Source organism: Peromyscus leucopus, chromosome 6 (assembly GCF_004664715.2).
Source record: "Peromyscus leucopus breed LL Stock chromosome 6, UCI_PerLeu_2.1, whole genome shotgun sequence".
Taxonomy (NCBI): domain Eukaryota; kingdom Metazoa; phylum Chordata; class Mammalia; order Rodentia; family Cricetidae; genus Peromyscus; species Peromyscus leucopus.
In genome coordinates this window covers 65339810-65363569 of record NC_051068.1, presented here as the reverse complement: position 1 = coordinate 65363569, position 23760 = coordinate 65339810, and the positions used below count along the sequence as shown (strand labels likewise).

At 50.2% G+C, this 23760-nt stretch overlaps 1 protein-coding gene across 4 annotated transcripts in view; it reads left to right on the top strand.

The window, feature by feature from the left end:
- Positions 1–23760, top strand: part of Kirrel1 (kirre like nephrin family adhesion molecule 1) — a 96027-nt gene that overhangs the window by 56559 nt on the left and 15708 nt on the right. For 3 of the 4 annotated variants that reach the window (XM_028860462.2, XM_037206729.1, XM_028860461.2), the window contains exons 3-4: positions 20233–20397; positions 22171–22320. In XM_028860462.2, coding sequence (XP_028716295.1) covers positions 20233–20397; positions 22171–22320 — 315 coding nt within the window. The remainder of the gene's footprint in view (positions 1–20232; positions 20398–22170; positions 22321–23760) is intronic. The other variant, XM_037206730.1, reaches the window with a different exon arrangement.

Genomic DNA, 23760 nt, shown 5'->3' with positions numbered 1-23760 from the left:
TCATCATCATCATCATCATCATCAAGACTGGATCTTATGCAGTCCAAACTGGCCTCAAACTTTTTATTTTAAAATGTATTTTATTTTATGTGTATGTCTGTGTGCCTGGGTTTAATTCTGTATACAGTATGTGTACACCGGCCCATAGATGTCAGAGGAGGGTACTGGATCCTCTGAAGCTGGAGTTACAGACAGTTGTGAGCCACCATGTGGGTGCTGGGAACCAGGATCCTCTACAAAGAGCAGTAAGTGCTCTTAACCTCTGAGCTGTCTTTCTAGCCCTGGCCTCCTATTCTATGTAGCTAAGGCCTGCCTTGACCTCCTGCCTCTACTTTCTGAGTGATGGGATTACAGGTGTGTGCCATTCTGCCCAACTGTTTATTCTTTCCTTTTTTTTTAATCACCATTGAAATTTCTAATTTCTTCCCAGGTGTGGGTCCATGTCTGTTATCCCAGCCCTCAGAAGGCTGAGGCAAGAGGATCACTGTGAGTTTACAGCCAGACTGGGCTACACAGTGAAGCTCTGTCTCAGAAACAACAGCAACCAAAACAAAACAATTAGTTTCTCTCCTACATCCCAGAGCTAGTGTTTGACTAGAGCTTCCTTGTTCTTAATACCTGGAGGCTATGCTTTATCCACTCCCCCACCCCCCATTGCCTCAGTGTTGGCCATAAACTCTGGGTGAAGTGCCCCCTAGTGGATGAGCAGAGTACATTAGATCATCTATTTCAGTTTCTGAGTTTCCTTTTTTTTCTTTTCTGGAATCATGGGCCAGAACGGATGGAGAGAGTGGTCATCTGGGTTGAATTGAATTTGAGGGTAGGATCAACTGGAAGACTGGTTAAATTTGACAACTCACAGAAGTCATAAACAAGATTTCTCACCACCGAGTCTCCTGTGGATATTTATGCAAGCATCATCATTATTATTACATTATCACTCAAGTTTTGATTGTCTTAGATGCATGTCAAGCTGTGGGGAAACATGCTAAAACTGTGTGAGTTACAGCTGTTCCCACCTCAGAGTCAGGGTAGTATCCCTTCCCATGTCACTACTGTGCTAGAGGACGATCATAATATGTATAGTGATTTTCAGTGCCTCTCTCTGGCTTCACTCTGATGTCTGAGCGTTGACCATCATTTTCAAGATCTGTCCAGCCCACGCACTTCACAGGTGAGAGAATAAGAGCTGCGGAGTGTTGCTGGACCACGTGCCTACTTCTCGGCAGAGTGGCTGTTCAATCCCGGTCTTCTGGTTCCAGTGAAATTTTTGTTGTTGTTTTTGAGGCATGCTCTGGGGATGGAATCCAGGGTTATGAGCATGCTAGGCAACACTCCACCACTGGGATGGCCCCTTATTCCCCAGCAGACATTTTCTCCCCACACTCTTTACTAAAACCCACCCCGCTGACTTGCTCTTAGGATTCCTCTGTCTCCATCAATTCTGTTTATTCGGCCAGTGGTTATTTTATCAAACATCTACTCCTGCAGAGAGGCTGTGCTGGGGGTGGGAGTGGGGTCCTTAAAATAGAGCAGTGAGCTCAACAGAGATGCTCCACTTTGCAAGGTTACCCCTTTTCTGGACGTGAGGCGTTACAGGTGTGCACACAGGAACCTTCCCTTCATGGACCATTCATCGGCTTCTTCAGCATCCTTTGTGTGGGCTTTTCTGCCACCCATGTCTGGGTTTACCTGTCATCCCTGTTGCATCACTGATGTGGAGCTGAAACTCTGAGAGTCTGAGCCTTCACTTGGCTGAACCTAGGCCCAAGGATTTATAGCTCTACCACCCTCAAAAAGCAAGCAAGGAAAAAAAAAAAAAAAAACCACGCCTTGGTTGCCTAGCCTGGAAAGGCCCTAGAACCTGACGTTTATTAAGCTGTCATTACCGATGGCTGTTTGAAGCTTCCTGGTCCCCTGAGGTTCCTTCTACTTCGTTATAGAAGAAACCTACCTTGAATTGCTTTTGCAGCTCTGTCAGAGACGTGGGCTCGTCTAACAGAGCAACAGAGAGCTCTGCGTTGGTTACAGCTGTTCCTCACCTCAGAGGTTTGGGCAGCATACCCTCCCTCGACCACCGTCTAGGCGCCATCTGGGGAAGGCCAGCGTGCCAGTAATTTGTGTGTCTCAAAACCACTTTATTGGCCTCTTGTGGTATTGAAAGTCATGTAATTATGAGCAGAATTTATATGTTACCAGGGCTGCGCAGCAGGCACCCTCCCCGCATCTCCTTCCAGGCACTGCAAATATTGAAGGCTGGCTGAGAAAAGAATCAAACATACCCACCTTTATTATCCGTGCACCCTGTAGATAAGGTTTTAATTGAAAATTGGTTCATCTGTTCCCTGTGCCTAATTACAAGCTGCCTGCCACGCCGGTGGAGCTGAGGAAGAGGAGCTCAGCATTCTCAGAGAAGACCTGAGCTTGGGGGTCTTACATGGCGGTGGCAGTGAGTTCTGTATCCACTGCTGAAGCCTTCTGGTTGCCTAGGCATGAGCAAGCACTGGCTTTGGCTTGCAGGGCTTCCTCGCCACCTATTCTACTGCCCATGGCTGTGGTGGCTTCTTCATGAGGACAGGATGTAGCTCTGGCCTGCTTCCTCCCTTCCACTCTCCAGGGATACATTCCTCCCCCTATCTATCCTTTCCACTTCTTTCTTTCCAGCCAGATGGGCCCAGCCACTCGCTGTCTGTCCTCACCTTCCCCTGCACACTTCTGGGCTTGTCTGGAGGCCACCCATGCCCTTCCAGGGTACTCCTTCCCCGCCTGACTCAACCCTTCTCCTGTACATCTTTCTCTAACAAGTCGTTGCAGTGGTCATGGCAGATCTTGGGCCCTTATGACCCCAAGGACTTGTTTCTCTCCCCCGAGGCTGTACAGACCTTCCCCTTCTCTAACTCTTCCTTCCAGGGCCCAGGCTCGGCATTCAGGGAATAAGGGGGGGCGGGGAGGCTGGATTTCAGGCCCTTTCTGCATTCGGAGGGTTGATCACCATGCCAGATAGCAGAGCAAGATAGATCACGTTGGTTGTCTTGCTCAGGCACCCAGGACCTACCTCCGATGACGCTTCCTCCACCCTGGCCTACTCCGTCCTGGCCCCACTCACATATCATTGCTGCCATGTTTAGCTCCAAGGATAATTCTCCTGCCAGAGAGCGGGAGGAGGAATTCATCTTCCAGCTCCCAGGCAGGCAGCTGTGAAATACGATTTCTAAAGTGTTTATAATGCACCATGTTTAGATAGCACTTTACATCTTCCAGAGCAGCTGGCTGAACAGTGGTGCTGCCCATCTGGGCTGGGGGCCTCGAAGACTGACTCTTCATCTCAAACACATGTCGAGCTTCAGTGCCTTAGTTTCCCCTTCTGAAACAGCGAAGGCATCATTAAGTCTCTTCCTTCTGCTAGACTATGAAATACGGCTTCTCTTTCCCCGCCCTATCCTCTTCTTCCAAACCTGTGTTCTCCTTAACTGGAAAGTGCCTAGCATGTCTCATTTACTAATCAAAACCACAGTGTGTGCCTGTTGGTGGCCAGAGTCTGGGCTTCAGCAGAGCCGCCTGCCTGTGCCATCTCTTGGAGGTTGATGGACTAGGAGTGTGAGGCTCCTGCCTCCAGCCCTGTGGCCTAAGTGGAGGCCGCAGAGGATGCCCACTCCCAATCCCCTTTGTTTAGGGTCAGGAGACCCTCCCTGCGGGTTGAGGAACCCGCTAATATCTATAGACACAGAAAAGAGTCTCACCTTGTTCATGGTGAACCTTTCTCAGCCACCACCCTGCCTGTGCCTTTCACATGGGTGTGGAATCAGAACTCTTATCTCGTTAGTCCTCTCCTGGCCTTTTGCCAGACCCAGAATTCTTCCCTACTTACACACCACCGAATCCTTTCCCATCGGCCATCCAAAGACCAGAGAAATCCCAGGGTGAGCCGAGGAATGGCGAAGACATGGAGAAGTGACTATGGCCCCTGCGGTTACCCCCTTGTTCCTCCCCAAAAGACAGCCGCTCCGGTGGCGACGGTGTCCGTTTCCCATACTGCGTCTTTGAAACAGTGGCCCCGCCGAAAGGCCCATGGTAATTCTGTGTTTGTGAGTAAAATCAGATTGATTTGCCGGCAGTCTGGGTTTTATTTCTGGGGGTCCTGCCTTTGGCAATAACAGTACTACAGCGTCTCAGGACCTCAGTGCACCCGAGCTGCTGGTCATCGAGGGCTTATTTTAACCTTTTGTGGTGACTATACGTGACAGTTCCTCAATGAATTACCAGATAGAGAAGTCTTTGGTAAGTGTGTGGTTGCTGTGCAGCTGATTGACGCCGGGGCAGGCTGGGGAGGTGTTTTTCGGGAGGGCTGTTTTGGTTGTTCTCTGAACCTTCTTCATGGAGTGCTGCGTGTCTTTAGCTACGGTTGTGGCTTCTGTGTCTGGCCAGAGTGAAGCCTTGTAACAGGGTCAGACCTAAGACTCAGTGTGCACTGGCACCTTGTGTCACTGGCTGATTTCAGGCTCTGTAGTGCCTCAGGTATGACTAAGTCTTCCCTGCCCCCAACCCTGTTGACTCCTTTACCTCCCAGGAAGACAGTTCCTTACCAAGGTTCCCCAGCTTTTGTTCTCCTGCTTTTCTGTGGACGACTTCCCTGACAAATTATCCAAAGTCCTTATTATTCTGAACATTCTCCCCCTCCTCCCTTCCTGTCCTGCCCTAGGGTTCCAAAGCCCACTTTTGTCATTGAGAAATGCCTAGAGGCCACACGTCAAGGGCACTCGATCCACTCCCCTCCCCCCAAGCACTTGTCACAGGCATTGATTGCCTGCCTGCAGACTGTAGGTCCCAATCCAAGGACTGGAGAGTCTGACTTGGTTTTCGATCCTGCTTGCTTCCAGACTCAGAACTGAGTGCAGATGTTCTGGGCTCAGAGTAGTTTAGATCAAGAAACAGTTGGGAGCAAGAGAGATGGCTCAGTGGTTAAGACTACCAGGCTGCTCTTCCAGAGGACCAGGGCTTGATTCCCAGCACCCACAAGGCACCTTTGATGTTTTCTTTAGTGGCGCTCTTACCCTACAAGGAAAAGTCACAAAACACGACAGAACCCACTAGAAAGAGTTTTATTGAGAAAGGGAAAGGGGATAGATGCGTCCAGGCCTGCTGAAAGGAAGGCCTGGGGGACATGAGGGAAGTGGGGGGGGAGACATGGGGCCCGTCTTTTAAGGGCCACCTGGAGCATCTGCGCACAGGCCCACGTGGCTAGTCCACGAATGTGCATAGATCACGTGCTCATGCAGCACATGATTTACGTGACCTCGCAGCGCATGGGTTACGTAGGACGTATATGACCCGGAAATGACCAGGCGAAATGATTAAGTGTCCCTCTGGGGCATGCCAATCATGGGGGCGTGGCTGGAATTTCTATCAACTTTAACTATCCAAACTGTCCTTAACTCCAGTCTCAGGGAACCTGGCATCTTCTTCTGGCCTCCTTGGGCATTGTATGCACATGATTCACAGATGTACATGCAAGCAGAACTCCCATACATGTGAAATAGAAAGAAAAGAAAAAGAGACAGTTGGAAGCTGGAGTGATTTTCCAGTCTCCCTGAGATCTTGGTTAGGGTTGACATCTCTTAGAAATGTGTGTTCCCGATGACATCTGGGAAATGGTGTCTCACCCCACCCCACCCCAGAGAAAGAACTACAACTAACTCCATCATCCTTCTCCATGAGCTGAGGGCCCAAACCTAGGACATCTGTCACACATCTCGGCCATCTGATTTGGCGGTGACAAGAACAGTCATTTCCAGGCGCTACAGTTACAGCTCCTGAGCGATGTGCAGAGCTTTGCTCACCGGAGATATCACAGGGAGGAGCAGGGCTCAGAGGGAGACGTCTGCTCCAGAGTCGGGCAGGATCAGGTAGGAGCAGGCTCCAGAGCAGCCCAGTACCCTGTGTGCACCCTCCCCGCCACAGCCCTCCCGCACAGCACCCTCCCCGCCACAGCCCTCCCGCTGGCAGCCTGCACCGCACCGTGCTGGAAAGAAGGAGCTAGAGGCGGAAGACGTCAGGTTCTGCCAAGTCGACTCGAGCTGACAGCCTCTGTCTGTCCAGACATGCCTCTGGTTGTCTCCGTCATTCTCTCTGCTCCCTGTTCCACATCAGATTCCTTTGTCCTGAGCCTCACATCCTTGTGACAGACCCCCACCCCACCCCACCCCAGACCCCTCTGTACTCCCAGCTTTTAGGACAAACCACTGGAACGGTAATGACCATGTTAGCCTGAGAGTCTAGAGGTCTGCATCTCTAGTGTGATGTGGCCTCGGGGTGAAGCGGACACCTTCTGTTTACCTCTGCTTTTAATGGCCTCTGGTTTAGAGTCTCCATCCAGGTATGTGGGGGCAGAAAAATATGGGGCGGAAGTAGTTGAAGTAAAATTAGAGATAGGTATGGTGGCCTTTGGGCTCAGGGTAGAGATGAATAAGAAAGAGCTGGAATCTGGGGTCAGGCTCCATACTGAGGTTACTTGTAAGATGAAGTTGTGGCCTGGGATCCTAGTGACTGGATAAATGTCTTCGGATCACTCAAGCTGTTCTTGGCTCTAAGGCCGCCTGAGATGTGTTGTCTTCAAGACAAACAAATTCTACTTAAGGTTTGGTGTGACGATCAGTTTAAGATGCATTGGCGTTGGGGTTGGGGTTGGGTTAGGGGTAAAGACTGAAGCAGGAATCTGGAGCCATCGTGGCGGCACTGAAGAGGTTTCTGTGTAAGTTCCTTCTTCCAAAGCTCTGCTTAATTCTTTTCTCCTGGTGCTTCCTCAAGCTTGTCTCTGCTGCCTAAGGCTTGCAGGACTTACTGAAATCCTTTTAATGACTGTGACCATCTGTTACCTCTTCTAGCTCTCAGCCCCTTCCCTTCTCCTCTCCTCCTCTGCCTCCCCCAGCAGGGTGTCTGCATTCCTGGGATTGTGGCTGAGTCTCTCTTGACTCTTTCCTCTTATTTTTAATCTGCTTAGAGTCTCTAGGGTGACCTATTTGCCCCCCCCCCACTCCCTGCCTCCCTCCCCCACCGCTGCCCCTTGTAGTCCCAGACTCTCACGAGTCTATGTCTTTACTCAGCCATGGGACCCTTCTGTCTTGGTGTGTGTTTTTACCATCCTCAGGGGATCTGGTCTCTCCAGCCTCCCTCTTGACTTTCCTCCTTCTTCCACTGCTGCCGTCTTAGAAGACGTCCCCTGCCTCTGCCCTACGGTTTCACTCTCTGACTGTCCTCCCCAGTCCGTTTCCTCAGAGCACACCCCACCTCACCCGTTCTCACCGCCTCTGACTCTGTGGAAATCCCATGTAAGGCAGACCCCTTGAGGAATCACGTGCACCCAACCAGGAGCAGGTAGCTCTGCACAGAGCCATCACTTCCAAGGGATACAGGTGAGGAGGGATGCCGGAATGAGGGCTCAAAGCAGAGAAGTCGCTCTTCTTTCATTCCCAGGGAAGTAACAGGACTTCTAAGTTCAGTGGGGGGATTGGGTAGATGAAGTACCAATACTTCAGGAGGGAGGAAGTTTGTTCCAGAACTCTCGGAGCAAAGGTCAAACTGCTTCTACCTTCCATTTTACAAAACTCTGCAGTCCAACCAGACTGGGTTAGAGGTTTCTCTCCACCCAGCCCCTCCTTAATCCTTCTTCGGGTGCTCTCAGAACCATCCTGTGATCCGGGGAGAATGTCCCCTCCCGTGTATTAATCCATCTACCCATCCATCTGAGCTTGATGGACTCTGGTGTCAAGGAAAACACACAGGCTGTTTGTTGGAATGCACTGCACCTCCTCCCCGCAAGAGAGATAATTCAAGGGGAATATTGGCTTATCCAGGAAACGTGGTGCTAAATTTGTCGTGAGATTGCTGTCATGAGCAATGAAAGAAGCCTCTCAATGTGGAGGATTGGGCAGCTAAATCAAAAATCACTAAGTTATTTCAGGGACCAGAGACTGTGAAAATAGAGGAAAAAGAGACCTCCCCTTCTTGGGACAACAGAGGGTGATCAAAAAAAAATTATATATATATGAAAGTATCAGAGATGCAGAGAACAGCTGTAAAGCAAGCAGGCTGCACCCTGGAGGGTGTTCCTGAACTGTGTCTACATCTTCTCTGCCATGGGCTCCATCAGGCTCCCATCTGAAACCTTTTATGAAGTAGAAGCTCTTTGGAACTCCAAGTTTAGAATCCAAGCAGTCTCGGATTGGTGCCTCCATGAACCCTTGCCATGTACCCACTATTGGTTGTCACCCCGTCCCCATCATGTGGTGAGGTAAATTATTTGAGCCTTTTTCTTTCACCTTTGCCCTTGGGACACGTGTGTCCCATTTAACAAGCAAACTGAAGCAAGCAAAGGAAGAAAGATTGGGGAACAAATACCCAAAGTTCCTCCCCACGTGGCCCCTGCCTTGGAGTCATCAGCCTGTCTCTAAGCCTTCTTCCCTCTGTGCAGGCTGCTGGGGCCGTGCTCTACAAAGGTGGGTTTTAGAGCCCCCCACTCCAGGCTCCCCCAGCTCCCTGCAGCAAATTAACATCCCATGCCTCCTAGACGTGTGGAGTGGATAGTTAGATGGCTCAGTTCCACAGCCAGTTGGCACTGCTTTTACTCTGCACAAGGCTGATCCAGATAACCTCAGCTTGGGGCTTCTGGAAGTGTCTTGGTGGGAAATCTTTTTAACGGAGATTTATTGGAAAAGCCTACTATGCCTTGGTTTTAGGCAGAAGCCATGGTTTCCCTTTCGATGAAGACTTATCAGCTCGTGTGTGTGTGTGTGTGTGTGTGTGTGTGTGTGTGTGTGTGTGTGAGAGAGAGAGAGAGAGATCTATGGAAAGGGTCTGTGGCTATAGCTAGTAGCTAGTAGTAGTTCCAAAGGAGGAACAGGTCAAACATGTAACAAAATTAGGTTTATTTATCCATTCAGTAGATACCCATTAACAACATTCATGCAGGAAGCACCTGCTAACGTTCTAAGATCCACACACCCATGCTTAGAGTTGGGGGCAACCATACCACGGCTCTCCTAAACCACTCCCATGGTCTTATCTCTTCACCATTGGGTAGCTGGTATTGTCTGGCATGACACTAATGGAACTCTTCAGCTGTTAACTGGTTATCACCTCCTCCGGCTCCCCTGATAGAATGTGATAGCGAGGACAGCTTCCCATTTCTATAGCATGCCCATTCCGATGCTTGGCTTCCAGGACACAGTGGTCAGGCTAAGCTACTTCTAGGGTCCTGAATGGATGTGTTTTCCCGACTGTCCTGCTACCCAGTCCTTCTGTCTTCTGAGAACATTCTATTCTCCTTTCCCTCTCTGCTGTCCACTATAACCCCTGCTGTTTCCTCAAAGTCCAGCAGAGATTCCCAACAGTTCTTTGAGGATTCTTCCTACAGCCTCAGATACTTTCCTCCATTCTGCTTTACCCTATAGTGTCTGTAGGCAGAAGGTTCCAAGTTTTCACTTTTGGTGAAGACACAGCGTGTGTGTGTGTGTGTGTGTGTGTGTGTGTGTGTGTGTGTCTAGTGGAATATTAGTGGGTAAGGGCAAGTCTACCAAGTCTGTCTTTGCATCCTGAGTCCAGAACAGTGCCTGGTAGGTAGTAGGCATTCAATAAATATTTGTTACATAAAGTATATTTAATTGATATAATCATTAATGAAGATAACTGAATAAGTATTTATTGAGAACCCATGATATACAAGGCTAGTCATTTCGGAAGATGAATAAGATTATATCTGTTAGTCCAAGGGGTTTTCTATCTCATCATCTGAACACAGACCCAGAATAAAATATAAAACAAGCATAGGTCTAAGTCAAGGTGAGGCTTGATCATGTCCAAAGCCCACCACTATTATGCTGAATTCTCCTAGTTAGGTTAATTGCTGTGGACTAAAGGTCTACCCTTCACTTTCTCTCGACTTCTCTTAGACCTTTGTTGACCTATAGTTGTTGACCTATTCTTTCCCCTTTAACAGTCCTGATTCAGTGTTTCTTTCCTTAACTTTTCAAATCTACCTTGATTGAACAATCATGGATTGATTATTTGATAGGTGTTTACCTAAAGAAAAAAGAAAACAGAAATCATAAGTATACCTATACCCAGAGTTCTCTACTGAGAGATGCCATCCTGCTTCATAGTGATGCCTCTAGTTATAGGAGCACATGGCTTTGTACTTCTAGAAAGTTTGCCTGGGAATAGTGGTAGCACAGGTCCGTAACCCCAGCTTCTTGGGTACAGAGGCAGGAGGGTTGAAAGTTCAAAGCTTGCCCAGGAAGCTGAGTGAGACCTTGTCTCCAAAGCGAGAAAAGGGAATTCAGGAAGTTCTTATGTAACTAGAACACTCTGCTCCCCAGGATCCACAGTCATTAATGTGTTCCTGTATCTTATGGAGAAGTACAGTCCTGGAATCCTCGGGGCGCACCCAGGTTGTGTATGCACAGTATTTCTCTCCTCCAGCTTTTTTAGCCATTGCCATGATGAGCTGAATGCTCATGGAGTTAAGACTCATGCCTTCCTAGATAGGTTGATCCTGCTCATAGACTCAGGTGATCTCTGTAAAAGGGCTAGAGGCACCTGCAAAGGGCATCTGTAATGATGGGTTGACGATTCTAGGAGATTAATATTTACCCTGGATCTGCTGGGAGTGGGAATGTAATAAACCTCATAAACTCAAAAACAGAGATGTACCCTCAGGAATGTTAGCCCAGTGTCCCAAGACCTAGATTTCCTTCTGGCTTTTTCAGTGCCTACGTGAAGAAAAACTTCTTACTGTTGTCTAGACCTCTCTGGGTCTCTGAATTGAGACTTTTTATTCTGGAGAATGTTCCAGAAAACCTTTGTGGAGGGACCTAGCCTACATTTCTTCCTAGGCTTTAAGCCTGTGAGGGGGACTCAGGTATCATTCTGACTCTGCTAAAAGTTGATTACAGCAACAACTCAGAATGTTCAAACAGGCAGAGGATGGCTTTCAGGGCAGAACTATCACGTTGGGGACCCATGTGCCTGAGAAAATAGCTTCCATGGAAGAGGGACCATAGGATTAGAACCAGGAAAGTATGTGTGTGCAGAGGCAGGGGCAGGCAGTAGGAAATGAGGTATAAGCGGCATGAGAGCGAAGCTTAGACCTCCCGAGTACCTTGTAGGGGGGTACCAGGTTTGGACCTTGATAGACAGGGTCCTTCTGAAGTGCCTCAGATATGGCCAATCTCCTCCTCCTTTCCTCTCCTTGTACAATCCTCTCAAGAGTCGCTGCTGTTCTCAGAGATATCCTTTCTCCCTTTGACCTCAAACATCAAAACCTTCAGATGAGGACAGGGCCGGTGATCTGCCCACACGCCTGTCTTCAGTTTGGCTCCCATCTCTGGAATTCTCCAGTTCCCGTCTCCGGCTTCTCCGCCACCGTCTCCATTGGCCTTTCTCCTCCCCGACAGCCTTCAGTGCTTTGTTCAATCTGTCCGTTCTTCCTTTAGGGCCTGGGCGCTTCCAGCCAGCTCTGTTAGCGCAGGCCCACTGTGGAGCACCCAACCCTGTAAAGGGGACTCTGGAACTGGGAGGCTAGCTCTGAAACCACCAGGGATTTGGAGGTTTTTCCCTGTGCCCCGCGATTCCCACCCCGACTCTCTGTTTATTTCTTCAAAAGGAAGGAATTCGGGTTGGATTTTACCAATGCCCTTTCCAGTCCTAGCCTCCAGGCCACTGCGCCTCTTTTTTCCTTTTCTTTTTTTTTCTAGCAGACGGCCTCGGGGACCTAGGCTTTTTATTTTTGGCTCCACCTCAGGGGCTATGCACGTTCAGGGTTCTATTTCTGATTTATTTTTCTCTCTTGCCCTTTGTGTCCTTATGTTGTTGGTTTTTTCCTCTTTTGTAACATAGTATCACTTCATCCCATCCTTCCTTCTTCCTTCCTTCCCTGATGCTATTTTTTTTTTTTTTCTGAGATAGTCTCATACAGTCCAGGCTGGCCTCGAACTTATCATGTAGCTGATGCTGGCCTTAAGATCCTGCTTGCCTTTCCTCCGTCTTCCAAATTCTAAGAGTATAGACATGTACCACCATGCCCGATTTTCTGTGGCGCTGGGGAGGGTGCCCTGGCCTTCCAGGGATTCCATTGGAGCGCTCTACCAGCGAATCGACAGCCTTAGTTTGAATCGTTTCTAGTTCATTGCAGAGGTCTCCTGCCCACCTTCCCTGCCCACCCTCTCTGTCTCTTGCTTTCTCTGTCTCTGTTCTTGTCCCCCTCTTCTCCCTCCCCACTTCCCTTGCCCACTGGAGCCAAATGGAAATTCAGGGGTTTGTGTTTTTGTTTTCGGCAGAACCAGACACTGAGCCCTGCCATCCCCTTTCTGCGTCTGCCTGTCGTACCCGAGACAGCCAACCCCACCTGGCTCTCCAGGCCATTCACAACAACATTCTATAAAATCTATAAAACGTTGTCAGGGGCCCCTGCCAGGCCGTATTGGCATAAAGCTGTCAGATCAGGTCTGGCCCAGGTACCTCGGGGCTAGAGGCCACAATGGGACAGGCGGACCACTTCTAGCCACACCTGCCAGCCTTTTTCATTTGAAGAGCAGTGTCCCTGTGAGTTGGCCCAGACTAGCCGAGGACCTCAGAGTCCAGGCTGGACTGTGACCCTGTGGGAGGGAACGTAAGGACTCAAATGGGACTTCCTTCCAGAGGAAAACCAAGAGTGGCCTCTGCCTCCTAGGCTGGGTACCACATTTGGGTCCTCTCTGCCACTGTCCTGTTGCCACACACCCTCAGCTGTCCCCACACTCTACTGTGCAGGAAACAGGAGGACAGGCCCAGGCGCACAGGCTCCCTTTAGTCTGAAGGCGATTGGGTGGATATCCTCAAGGCTTGGCCAAAGTGTAGACACATAAGAGGCAGGGATAATGGACTCTTGGACCTGAGTCAGGAGGCTCCTGCGGCCACATTACTCTGCCCCTTCCGGTTACACCTAAAGAAGCCACTGCCCAGAGGAGTGGTGTGTCTTCCCCAGAGTTACCCAGAGCGGTGGCAAAGCTGAGACCAGGTCCACCCACACCTCTTTGACTTCTGGTCCATGGATTTTTCTACCTCTCCCTGGTAGAGCTGTGTGAAGTCTGTCTCTCCCCCGCACACACACACCCCGTCCTTCCCCTTGTATTTCACGGCTCTCTTCCTATCTCTTTGGGAGACTGATCCACTTGTCCAGACCCATAAACCTCCTTTCCTTCACAGCAAATACCAGACGGCCTGTGTAGTCTGCTCCAATGCGTGGAAACAGGCCAGGCTGTGGCCATTTACAAAATCCCATCTGGTGCCTGGAAAAAGTGCCCTTTGGCTGTTCTCTCTATGCCCAGCTTTGGAAATGGACATTGGGGTTGTGTGGAGGAGAAGGGCCTGGAAGGAGGAAGGTGGTGAAGAGGACATTTGAGGTCCCTACCACCTGAGTTTTTCCACTCAAAGAGGGAGGTGACGCTGGGGGACTCTGTGGGCAGGATGGTAGATGTTGCAGTAATTCTGAGTATTTGGACAGGAATCTAGGGCTGTGGTCTATTTGTGCTCTTCACTGTCTACCCATTGCACCTGATTAGACCATTCCTCCAAGCGAGTCTATAAGTTTTCCATCTCACAAAGTGAAGCCTTCATCTGTCAGAGGAGGAGGAAGAGGCCATGGTGCTACAGGGCACTCACATCCATCTCAACATTTTAGGACTCCAGGCAGGGCTCAACATAGAGCAGAAACAGCAGGCCTAGATTCTTCCTGCCTGCTCAGCTGAGTTGACACAGAGCGTCTTTCCTGGAACTTCCAGTCTGAGGGTCTGCCTCGGGGTGTCTGACCCGGCCTTCTGCTCTTTTCCATTATCTGTCCTCACTCTGACCAGCCTTAGCCTTGTCTATGACCTTCCTCCTCCTCCTCCTCTTCCTCCTCCTCCATCAGAAGTACAAATCTTTCTTTCTTTCCGCCTTCCTTTTCTGCTGGCCCATCCCAAAGACTTGAAATCCTCTTTTCTCAGGGAATCCACTGTGATGGTTGTGAGTGAACGGCTGGGGTGGGGAAGGAAGTCCTGTCAGGATGAGGAGAGGGAAGACAGGAGAGGGAGGGATAGTGGAGTGGAGAGATTTAGTTCCATCTGAAAGCTGTCAGTGTGAATCAAAGGCTGTCCTTTGAGCAGCAGCGTGGTCTGGAGTGGTGAGCTCAGGAACTGCTTCAGCCCAGGGGGTTCATTACTGCTCTCTGATAAATCCAGGGAGACGGGGCTCAGCCCCCCCCCACCATCCCTCTCTCCTGCTGCTTAGCTCCCTGGCTTCCTCAGTGCTGGGCCCCACTCTCTCTGGTTCCGGTTGGTCCTGTCAGGCTAGGCTCTGGGAACATGACCACCCGAGTACGTGCTCCAGAACAGGGAACAGACTGGTGCCCACGGGCACAGACAGATGTGTACTCACATGCAAGGACACAGAAGGGGTGTTCACGTGGGCAGCCAAGGGAACACATGTGCTTGCTTGTCTCTGCCCGCTGTGTGACCATATGAAGTTTATGGCTGTGAGAAGTTATAAACATGCCCATCATATCGTAGATTTAGGGGCCAATTCCTAATTCTCCATCAGAAATAGGGTTTGAGGGCCAGGGGTGGTGTATTTCGGTGGTAGAGCTTTGCCTAGCATGCATGAGTTCTTGGGTTCAATGCCCAGTGCCAGGGGAAAAAAAAAAGCAACAACAAAAAAAGATTTGACCTCTCTGTCCTTGCTAGGCTCAGCAGAAAAAGGAGATTGGAAATGTGTTCATGAACAAAGCCTGGCCTGGCCCTGGCCCCCAGTGCTGTGGTGATAATGGAGAAAGGGGCTGAAGGACAGACCTGGGTCGTGAGGAGTGGGCGAGAATGTAGTAGATGAGGGGATGCAGAGATAACATCAGGAGGGAGTGGAGAGGCCTGGGGATCAGCGTCTGACTCAGGGGGTCCCAGGAGAAGACAGCAGCCAGGCTACCGAGATAGCATCCCGGGGAGAACTTGGTTTCTTCCTGGGCTTTCTGTGTCCCGGCCTTAATGTTTATGTGGCTGAGAGAAGCTCCTCGGTGTCTCTGAGCTGTGGTTTCTTATTATGAGCAGTAACTACCCAGTGTCTGTGAGCTTTGGTGTCCTCAAGCCTGGTAAAACAGTACCAGTATGTCTGAGCATAGCAGCAAGTCTTTCAGATGCAGGACCTATTTACACACACACACACACACACACACACACACACACACACACACACACACACATGCGCACGCGCTGGTGACCATTGGTGGCTTAAAGACTGGCATTTTGTGTGTCACTGACACTCCCTGGGCTTGACAGAGATATTCTCTCTGGCCTTGGGTACCACTCACTCTTCCCTCCATGCATTTACATCAAGCCTCTCCTGCGCTGATAGTAGCATGCAAGGCAAGTACAACATACAGGCTGTGGGGCCAAACTCCAGACCTGAGCACTGCTGTCCATCCAAGAGGTAAACAGCGTGGACATGGAAGTCTAAGCTGTAAAGGAGAGGTCAGAAACTTAAGGCTACCAGTAGCTCTTTCTCAGGCTGAGGCATGAATCCAGTTCATTTACAAGATTGGGTATCCCTGGAACGTGACAGAAAACCAAGAGTGGCGACCACGGAGCCGAGAAGCCTGTTTTTATCTCGTTCCTGCCAGACCATAATTCCCCTTTCCTTAAAATGCAGGTAATAACTACCACTGTGTAGCGGATTAGAATGCTGGGAACAATGTCCGTAAGACATCAGAGTGGCTTGCAATCAGCATTTTATAATTGGAGGTATTTATTATTATGGAGTATTGCTGGGACTGAATGAACAGAAACGGTAAATCAAAACCTCTGTTCTCACAGGCTCCAGGAGAGTGGGGAGACAAAACACACATGAGCAATTGTTTAATCCAAGGCAGGTTGTGGTGTGTGCTCTAACCAGAAGCCCAGACACCGCTGTGGGAGAATAAAGAGGAAGGAACCATTTTGGGTGTGAGGTTAGAAAAGCTTTTTGTGGCCCAAAGTGGCACTAAAGGGTGACAGGTGACTTGGAAGGAAGGCGATCCGGGAACGAAACAGAGGGATGGTGGCAGGGATCGGGGTTCTCAGCTCCCACACTCTCTAGGCTAGCAGGGAACACAGAGCGCAGTGTGTGGTGATCTGTCTTCACTGTGGCTGGCTCGCCTCCTCTGTGATGGAGTCTGAAGATTGGGAGGAAGCAGGATCAAAGTGGGAATTCACTTTCAAATGCCATCAGAAGCATGAGGCTGTTGATGTGACGCCGCGGCAAGAGGCTAGTCTGTGCTCACCTGTCTGTGGCCAGGCCCTTTCTGGTTCTTTCTCTGCTGGTTCTGTTCCTGGACATGGATGAGGACATGTGCATAGACCCAGACATAAGGATGGGACTGAGATTTTTCCTCTCAATTCAGAGCAGGCTCCACTAAGCTTAGCTGGTAGCTCAGGTACCCAGGACCCAGGACCTCGGAGGCATGCTTGAGTTGTGATGCGACACTTGCTAGGCCACATGTTCTAGGCTACTGGCACATTCTTGACCCTACAGGACTTACCAGCACCTTGTGTCTCGTCTTTAACTAGGACTACCAGGGCCCTTCTCCCCTTCCTGCTCACAGCATTCATTACCTTCCACTGTTCCACTGCCCCTCACCATCTGCATGAGAACCTTCTAGACTGAGTGTTATCCTTCCCAGCTCTACTCCCCGGCCCATTTTTCAGGGTTCCCCCTTTCACAGAAGAGAACATACTATTCCTTCCACATCTTTCCTGTTTCGGTCTCCCTTAGACGGGGTGGGGTAGAGGGAGAGGCAGAGCTCTGCCTTCTCCTGGAGGAGTTTGGCTGTTTGCTCCTAACGATCACACATTAACAAACTCACTTAGAACACCCCTGTGTGCCTGGCAGTCGGGCACCTGTGCCAAGTGATGTGGCTTAGGGCTGTGAGTGGCACAGTCCAGACTCAAAAAGTTGCCCCAGGCTGCGCTGAGGTAGGTGACCTGGGCAGTGTGGGCCTTGCTATGGCCAAAAAAAAAAAAAAAAAAAAAAAAGTCAAGCTGGGCAGTGGTGGCGCACGTCTTTAATCCCAGCACTCGGGAGGCAGAGCCAGGCAGATCTCTGTGAGTTCAAGGCCAGCCTGGTCTACTAGAGCGAGATCCAGGACAGGCACCAAAACTACACAGAGAAACCCTGTCTCAAAAAAAAACAAACAAACAAAAAAGTCAATAGATAGGCTCTGAAGCAGTGTAAGTAAGTCATGGAAGGCACCCCAAAAGAGGTGACTATTGAATCCCAAAGGAGTGTGTGAGAACCTAAAGGGTGACCTATACCAGCTTACATAGAGTTTCGAGAACAGAGCTTGATTAGATCAGACTGAGTTTTCCCTAATCATGAGTTGACTGAAGGACCACCCATGGCTTCTGGTCTCTCTCATACGCTGTCTTGGCTGCAGGGCTATTTGGGGACATGGAATGCTGCTTTTGACTTTGGTACAGAAAGTGGTCTTTCCATGGGTTCAAATCCAGGAGGCCCCTCATTTCCTTCCTCATTCTCTGCTCATCATTTTTCCCATTCTGGTTTTAGATGAAATCGCTTCAACTAGAGCTAAATCAAAAATGTATTTTACTTCAAAATTCACAGGAAAGCAGACATTACCCTCTGTCACTCATTCTTAGGTTCCCGAAAGTGTCTCTCGTTGTCTGACTGCTCAGGGATAAGTAATGGTCATGGTTATTTAGTAGGTACATGCAAAGGATGTTGGTAGGTCGAGCATCCATCGCACCACACTTGGCTTCACAGCAGTCCAGGAGGTAGACATATCATTCCCAGGTAAGAAAATGCAGTTTGGAGGGTAACTTGGCCAGGGCCACCCACTTAGGAAGACTTGCAGAGGGACCATGGAAACCCTTGTCTTCCTCTAAGCCAATTCTAGTATCTGAGCAGAAAGGGTCTTTGGCAAGTCTCTTCCAGACTTGTCATCTTACAGTGAGCAACTGGAGGTCCAGGTAAGGAAGAGCCAGACCAGGATGGCCGGCTTCTCACTCCAGCAAGACCCTTGTCTCCTGACTTCAGGTGCATCCCGTCACCATCCCACTGCAGGGTCCTTCAGCATCTCATTGCAAGTAAACATGCAGCTAGCTGCCCACTGTTCTCTGGAGATGCCAAGAAAAGGCTAGCCCTCAGGCTTTGAGTGCAAAAGCCATGGCTATCAATCCAGACTGATCTAAGCTCACAGGCCATCCATGGCTCAAGTGCTTGACCTGGGCTCTAGGAGCCTTGAGGAAGGGAAACAGAAGTACAGTTCATTGCACGCAGCTACACTTGAGAACGTGCAAAGATGTGAATAAATTTAAATACTAATGAGTGCAAATGCCTGAATTAATAACACTGGCTGCTCACCTGACCAATCCTTCCTGCAGGATCTCAGCACCTGCCATCCTTCTCTCTGGAAATGCGAATGAGCCTTATCTTTTTCTTCTTTAAGAGACTGTATGGGGAATCAGGTCTGCAGAGTTGGGGAGCCACTTACAGAAAAAACAGGTACCCATTTTCTAACCTCCTGGCTCCAATGCAGCTCTAAAGAGCTGCATTGCCACATTTTAACCAAGGGCAGAGCCTGCTTCCTGGGTTTTATTCTGACCACCAGATCCCAGGAGACCCAGAAGAGGAGAGAGTTCCACCTCAGAGAGGTTCCATTCTCCTGGAACAGACAGGGCAGACACTTCCACCCACAAGCTGCCTTCCACCTCTTGATGACAAAAACATGGGCACGATCCCTCCCTGACGGCTTTGGACAGGAAATCCTGTACCTAGCGCTGCCACAGCAAGGCTGAGCGCTGGAACAGGCTGTGCTTGCACAGGGGGCTACGGAATCAGCCTCGGAGGTTTTCCTGAATGGAGAGTGTGGAAACAAGCTTGGAAGGAAGGGGGGAAATGGAACTGGAGAGAAGAAAGGATGTGGGCAGGGGTGTTGCTTCCCGGTAGAGTGCCCTGTGTTTGATCCCAGAGTAAGAGGTGGGGAGAAGCCTATACACTGGATAAAGGGGAGGGGGTCTTGAAATGGGGATGGATGAACTGGGAAGCTCGGTTTGGAAGGAGTTGGATTAGGGGGTTGTGGCCTCTATAAACTCAGTAAGCTGGAGGAAAAAGTGAACCAGGAGTCTTAGCTTCGAAGGGAGCTGCTTTTGATTGCCTATTGGAGCTGTGACTAGGAAGCCTCCGATTTAACCCTTTGCCGACCCCTCCTCCGCCCCTCTCCTTCCCTACAGCCCAGTGTAGGATGCTAATGGTCACATTGTGCTATGTCAGTATGCAGGCCGGCCCCTCCACTGGGACCAGGCAGTGATGAGGCAAGCCTGTTGGTAGGAGGAAGAGGAAGAAATCTGCAATCCAATTCCCTACTCCATTTAGGCTCCACAATTAAAGGCAATTACTCTGCAGTTCTCTAATCAAATGCTCCCGGCCAAGCTACCAGCCAGGCAGCCATGTGTAGCTCCTGGAGCTAGAGGGAGAACTGAACAAAGTCCCACACTGTCTCGGCTCCCATGATGCAGGAGGCTGTGTACCGCATGCAAATGTGTCAGTGTGTACACCCCTGCGCTCCAGCCCTTGGGTCAAGGGTAAACACATGGCACAGAGCCAGTGTGCCCAAAAGTGGGTCCAGGGCTATTTGGCTTTGGATATACTATCATCTTGGGATTGTCTGTGCACTCCAGTAGAGACGGTGTACATGGTGAGGCTGAGCATCTGTTGGTCCACACTGCACGGGAAGGAAGGGTTGTGGCAGAACAGTCACCTTCGTTTTGAATGCATCACCCATGAAGCTGAGTATCTGAGAGGTTGGCATCAGATGCCTTGTAAAAAAAAAAAAAAGAGCCTTTGGACCCAGATAGCCAGGGCTTGAAGTCTAACCCCAGCTCGACTGTTATTCAGTGGGTGGTCATTGGGTAAGTGCCGGCCTCTGGGCTTCAGTGTTCAAAATTGGGTCAGGGCCCAATCCGAAAACCTTCAGGTAGTGCCAAACCATTCCTGTGATTGCTAAGCCCTCCAGAGCCTGAGACCTGTCGTCCCTGGAGCTCTGAAAGGGAGACTGAAATAAAGGGAGCCCATGGCATCTTGCGGGGGAAGGCACGGCCCTGGCTTGCAGGATAAGAGCAGACTCGCACAAGGAGCCCCTTGGTGGAAGCCCTCCTCACTCATCTGTTTACCCACTGCTAGCTTTGGCTGTGCCTGGGACCCAGACCCGCTTCAGCCAGGAGCCAGCCGACCAGACCGTGGTGGCCGGGCAGCGAGCCGTGCTCTCCTGCGTGCTCCTCAACTACTCTGGGATTGTGCAGTGGACCAAGGACGGGCTGGCTCTGGGCATGGGCCAGGGCCTCAAAGGTGAGTGGTTAGAGTGCGTGCTATCGCGTGCAAGGCCTGGAGTCTGATCCACAGGATGGAAGGACAGAATGGACATGTGTGGGCTGCTCAGTCCCCACAGCATCCGGGGACTATTCCTATTCCCCACTCTCAGCCTGGACTCCTGGATTCGCTACCCATCCTTTCCTCTGTCCTGCTCTTGACTTCTGAGGTCTGTCGCTTTTACCCCATAACTCTCCCGTTTCTCAGACGGTGGAATAGCTCGAGAAAGGTAGTGTGCAGCCTGGGAGATCAAGAGCAACAGACCTCTACACTGAGAGCGTTAGACAGACTGAGTCAGGGAGGCACCCTGGGGTGCCGCAGACAGGTGCTGGATGGCAAAGCCCAGCCCGCCCCACCCCACGTCGGTGGGACACTCAGCTACCGCCTACCCTAGGTTGTACGCTCAGCTACCATCTACCCTTTCTCTCTTTTTTTTTTATTTTTGAAATTAGAACATAATGACAGCAGTTCTCCCGTCCCTGTCTGCCTTTTGAGTACTTCAGGCTTTTCTCTTCTCCCCCTCTGTAGTCCATATCTGCTTAGAGACCAACCTTTCACTTTTTAACGTCAGCCTAAGCCCTCTCTTGTTGAATAATTCCATCAGCATCTGTTAAGCACAGGCTCTGCAGCCAGTGCTGAAGAAAACATAAAGATTCGGCCAGCAACAAAACCCCTAACTTCCTATATCCCGAAGCCAGCACCGAGAGCCTTGGGAACACCTCTGGCTCTCATTACACCTCAGCCACTTGCCCACTGATTGACTTGAGGAAAACCACTCTGCGCTGCTCTCTCTGCCTTGGTTAGCTGATCTGTAAAGCGGATTTAACAGTCACAGCCTGCCTATCTAAAAGGTGCACCCTGGGTTTTTGCACCAAGTGGCAGGATGTGCTTTATGAGGGTAACGTTGTTCACTGTGAAGCACTGTGATGATATGAGTGGGTGAGGGACTGTGTGCTTCTGGTCTTGTTATTTTTGAGGGTGGTGAGATCATTTGCTGTGGGTCTAGGTTGAGGAAATCTGCATGGCACAATCTATAAAGGAAAGAGATGAATTTGATGGATCTATTGTTGATGGGAGAGAAAATGAGAGAGATTGAGGTCAATAGATATGCAGTCAGAAAAATCCATAGCCTCTGAGGTGGGGGGGGGGGGGGGCAGTGGAAAGGGGATGGTGGGAGTGAGTGGGAGCCTGTAAGCAAGGCAGACTAGATACAGAGGCCCACCCTATGTCTTTGAGAGGAAGTAGAAATCTCATTTGGGTCCTCCTTTGAGGAACCAGCAAACCTTGCTCATTCTCCTTCCACGGTGAGTGGGAACTAGGCCTTGTGAGCCACACACAGGTGCCCAGTAAGTGCTGAGGTGGCCTGTGCTTACCAGTGCCCACATGCTCTCTTCTCTCCACTCTCCTGGCTGCTTGCCCATTCTTTTCTTCCTCTTCCTTTGCTATCGTAATGAGAGACATTTACCTGCAAACAGCTATGGATTTCATCTGCTCATCTCTCTCTCTCTGTTTATTCCTCGCCATCCCCTCCTGCTTTATGGTCCCAACATTATGGAATCTGTGTCTGGTGCTTCACAGTCTCACCTGCCAACGATGCCCAGGAGAGAGCCAAATGGGGAAAGCTGGCCGGGAACGGACGCGGGTTCTGCTTTGGGGAGGGTGGGAGGAGATGATGAGCCCTGGGTGGAGGATGGCGTGGTCCAGGCCTCAAGACCGGGTCTTACTCTAGTCTTTCCTGTTCTGTCCCTGCAGCCTGGCCACGGTACCGGGTCGTGGGCTCTGCGGATGCCGGGCAATACAACTTGGAGATCACAGATGCCGAGCTCTCTGACGACGCTTCCTATGAGTGCCAGGCCACAGAGGCTGCCCTGCGCTCCCGGCGGGCCAAACTCACCGTGCTCAGTAAGGACTCCCAAACCGTTTCTTCCCTCTCCGGTTCCGTCTTCAATGTCTCAACCTTTTCCTCTCTTCCTAGCCTCACCTTTTCCCCTGCTGTCTCTGCTCTCCCTGGTTCTCTCTCAAACTCCTTACATGAACTTCTTTAAAATCTAAGTGAATGGGACTAGAAAGGTGGCTCAGTGGTTAAGAGCATTTGGTATTTTTTTGCAGAAGATCTGGGTTCAGTACCTGGCACCCACATCTGGTGGTTCAAAACCACTGATAACTCAGCACCCAGGGGCCAGACTGTTTGCATCTAGAGTGGCATGATGGCTTGTCTTTTGAAAGCTGAGTTCCCAGCAGCAGCCCCCAGGGGGACAGAGTAGATGTCACCATGTCAGCCTTGGGCCATCTGAATAATGAGAGGACTGTCCTCCACACAGAACAAAAGTGAAGTCAATAGTGGCCCATCTTCAGGTCTTAAGATCCCCCCAACTCAGAGTGCTTCTGTAGTGCTTTCTCTGGCTTGGACCTGTCTGCCTGTGGGTTCCTCTCTCCGTCTAACCGACTCTGTCGCCGTGAGTTCCTCTTCCCGTCTAACCGACTCTGTCGCTCGTGAGTTCCTCTTCCCGTCTAACCGACTCTGTCGCTGTGAGTCCTCTTCCCGTCTAACCGACTCTGTCCCTGTGAGTCCTCTTCCCGTCTAACCGACTCTGTCCCTGTGAGTTCCTCTTCCCGTCTAACCGACTCTGTCCCTGTGAGTTCCTCTTCTCTTCTAACCGACTCTGTCCCCGTGAGTCCTCTTCCCTTCTAACCGACTCTGTCCCTGTGAGTTCCTCTTCTCTTCTAACCGACTCTGTCCCTTTTCTCTGACCTCGACTTCTCAACCTGCTCTCCTCCAACATGAAGTCATTCACGTGGGGAGGAGGGAGAAAGGAACTGAGACAAGTGAGTCTGTGTCCCCAGTTCCCTCTTATTTGGGGGAGGGTGAGTGGGGGGGCAGGGCAACAGAAAGAGCCCTGGGCTGCTGGGGGTCACAAGCCCTGGGTTCAGGTTGTTCCTTGTTCACTTTTGTGCTGTAACCCTGATCACTGGCGTGGAAATACACCATCATGCTACCAGCCTTTCTTCTTCCTTCCTCCTTCCTTCCTTCTTCCTTCTTCTTTCCTTCTCTTTCTTTCTTTCTTTCTTTCTTTCTTTCTTTCTTTCTTTCTTTTCCTTCCTTCCTTCCTTCCTTCCTTCCTTTCTTCCTTCCTTCCTTCTTTCTTTCTTTTCTTCCTTCCTTCCTCCTGAGATTTAATATTTTGTGATAAGGGTTAAATGAAGTCCTATGCACAAGGTGCTTTAGTGAACAAGAGGTAAACATTGGGTAGATGGTAGAAATTATTGTGAATTGGCTTCAAGACTTTGAGAAACTCTAGAGAAATGTGGGTTGGTGACCGAGGTGACAGATGGTCTTTGCCC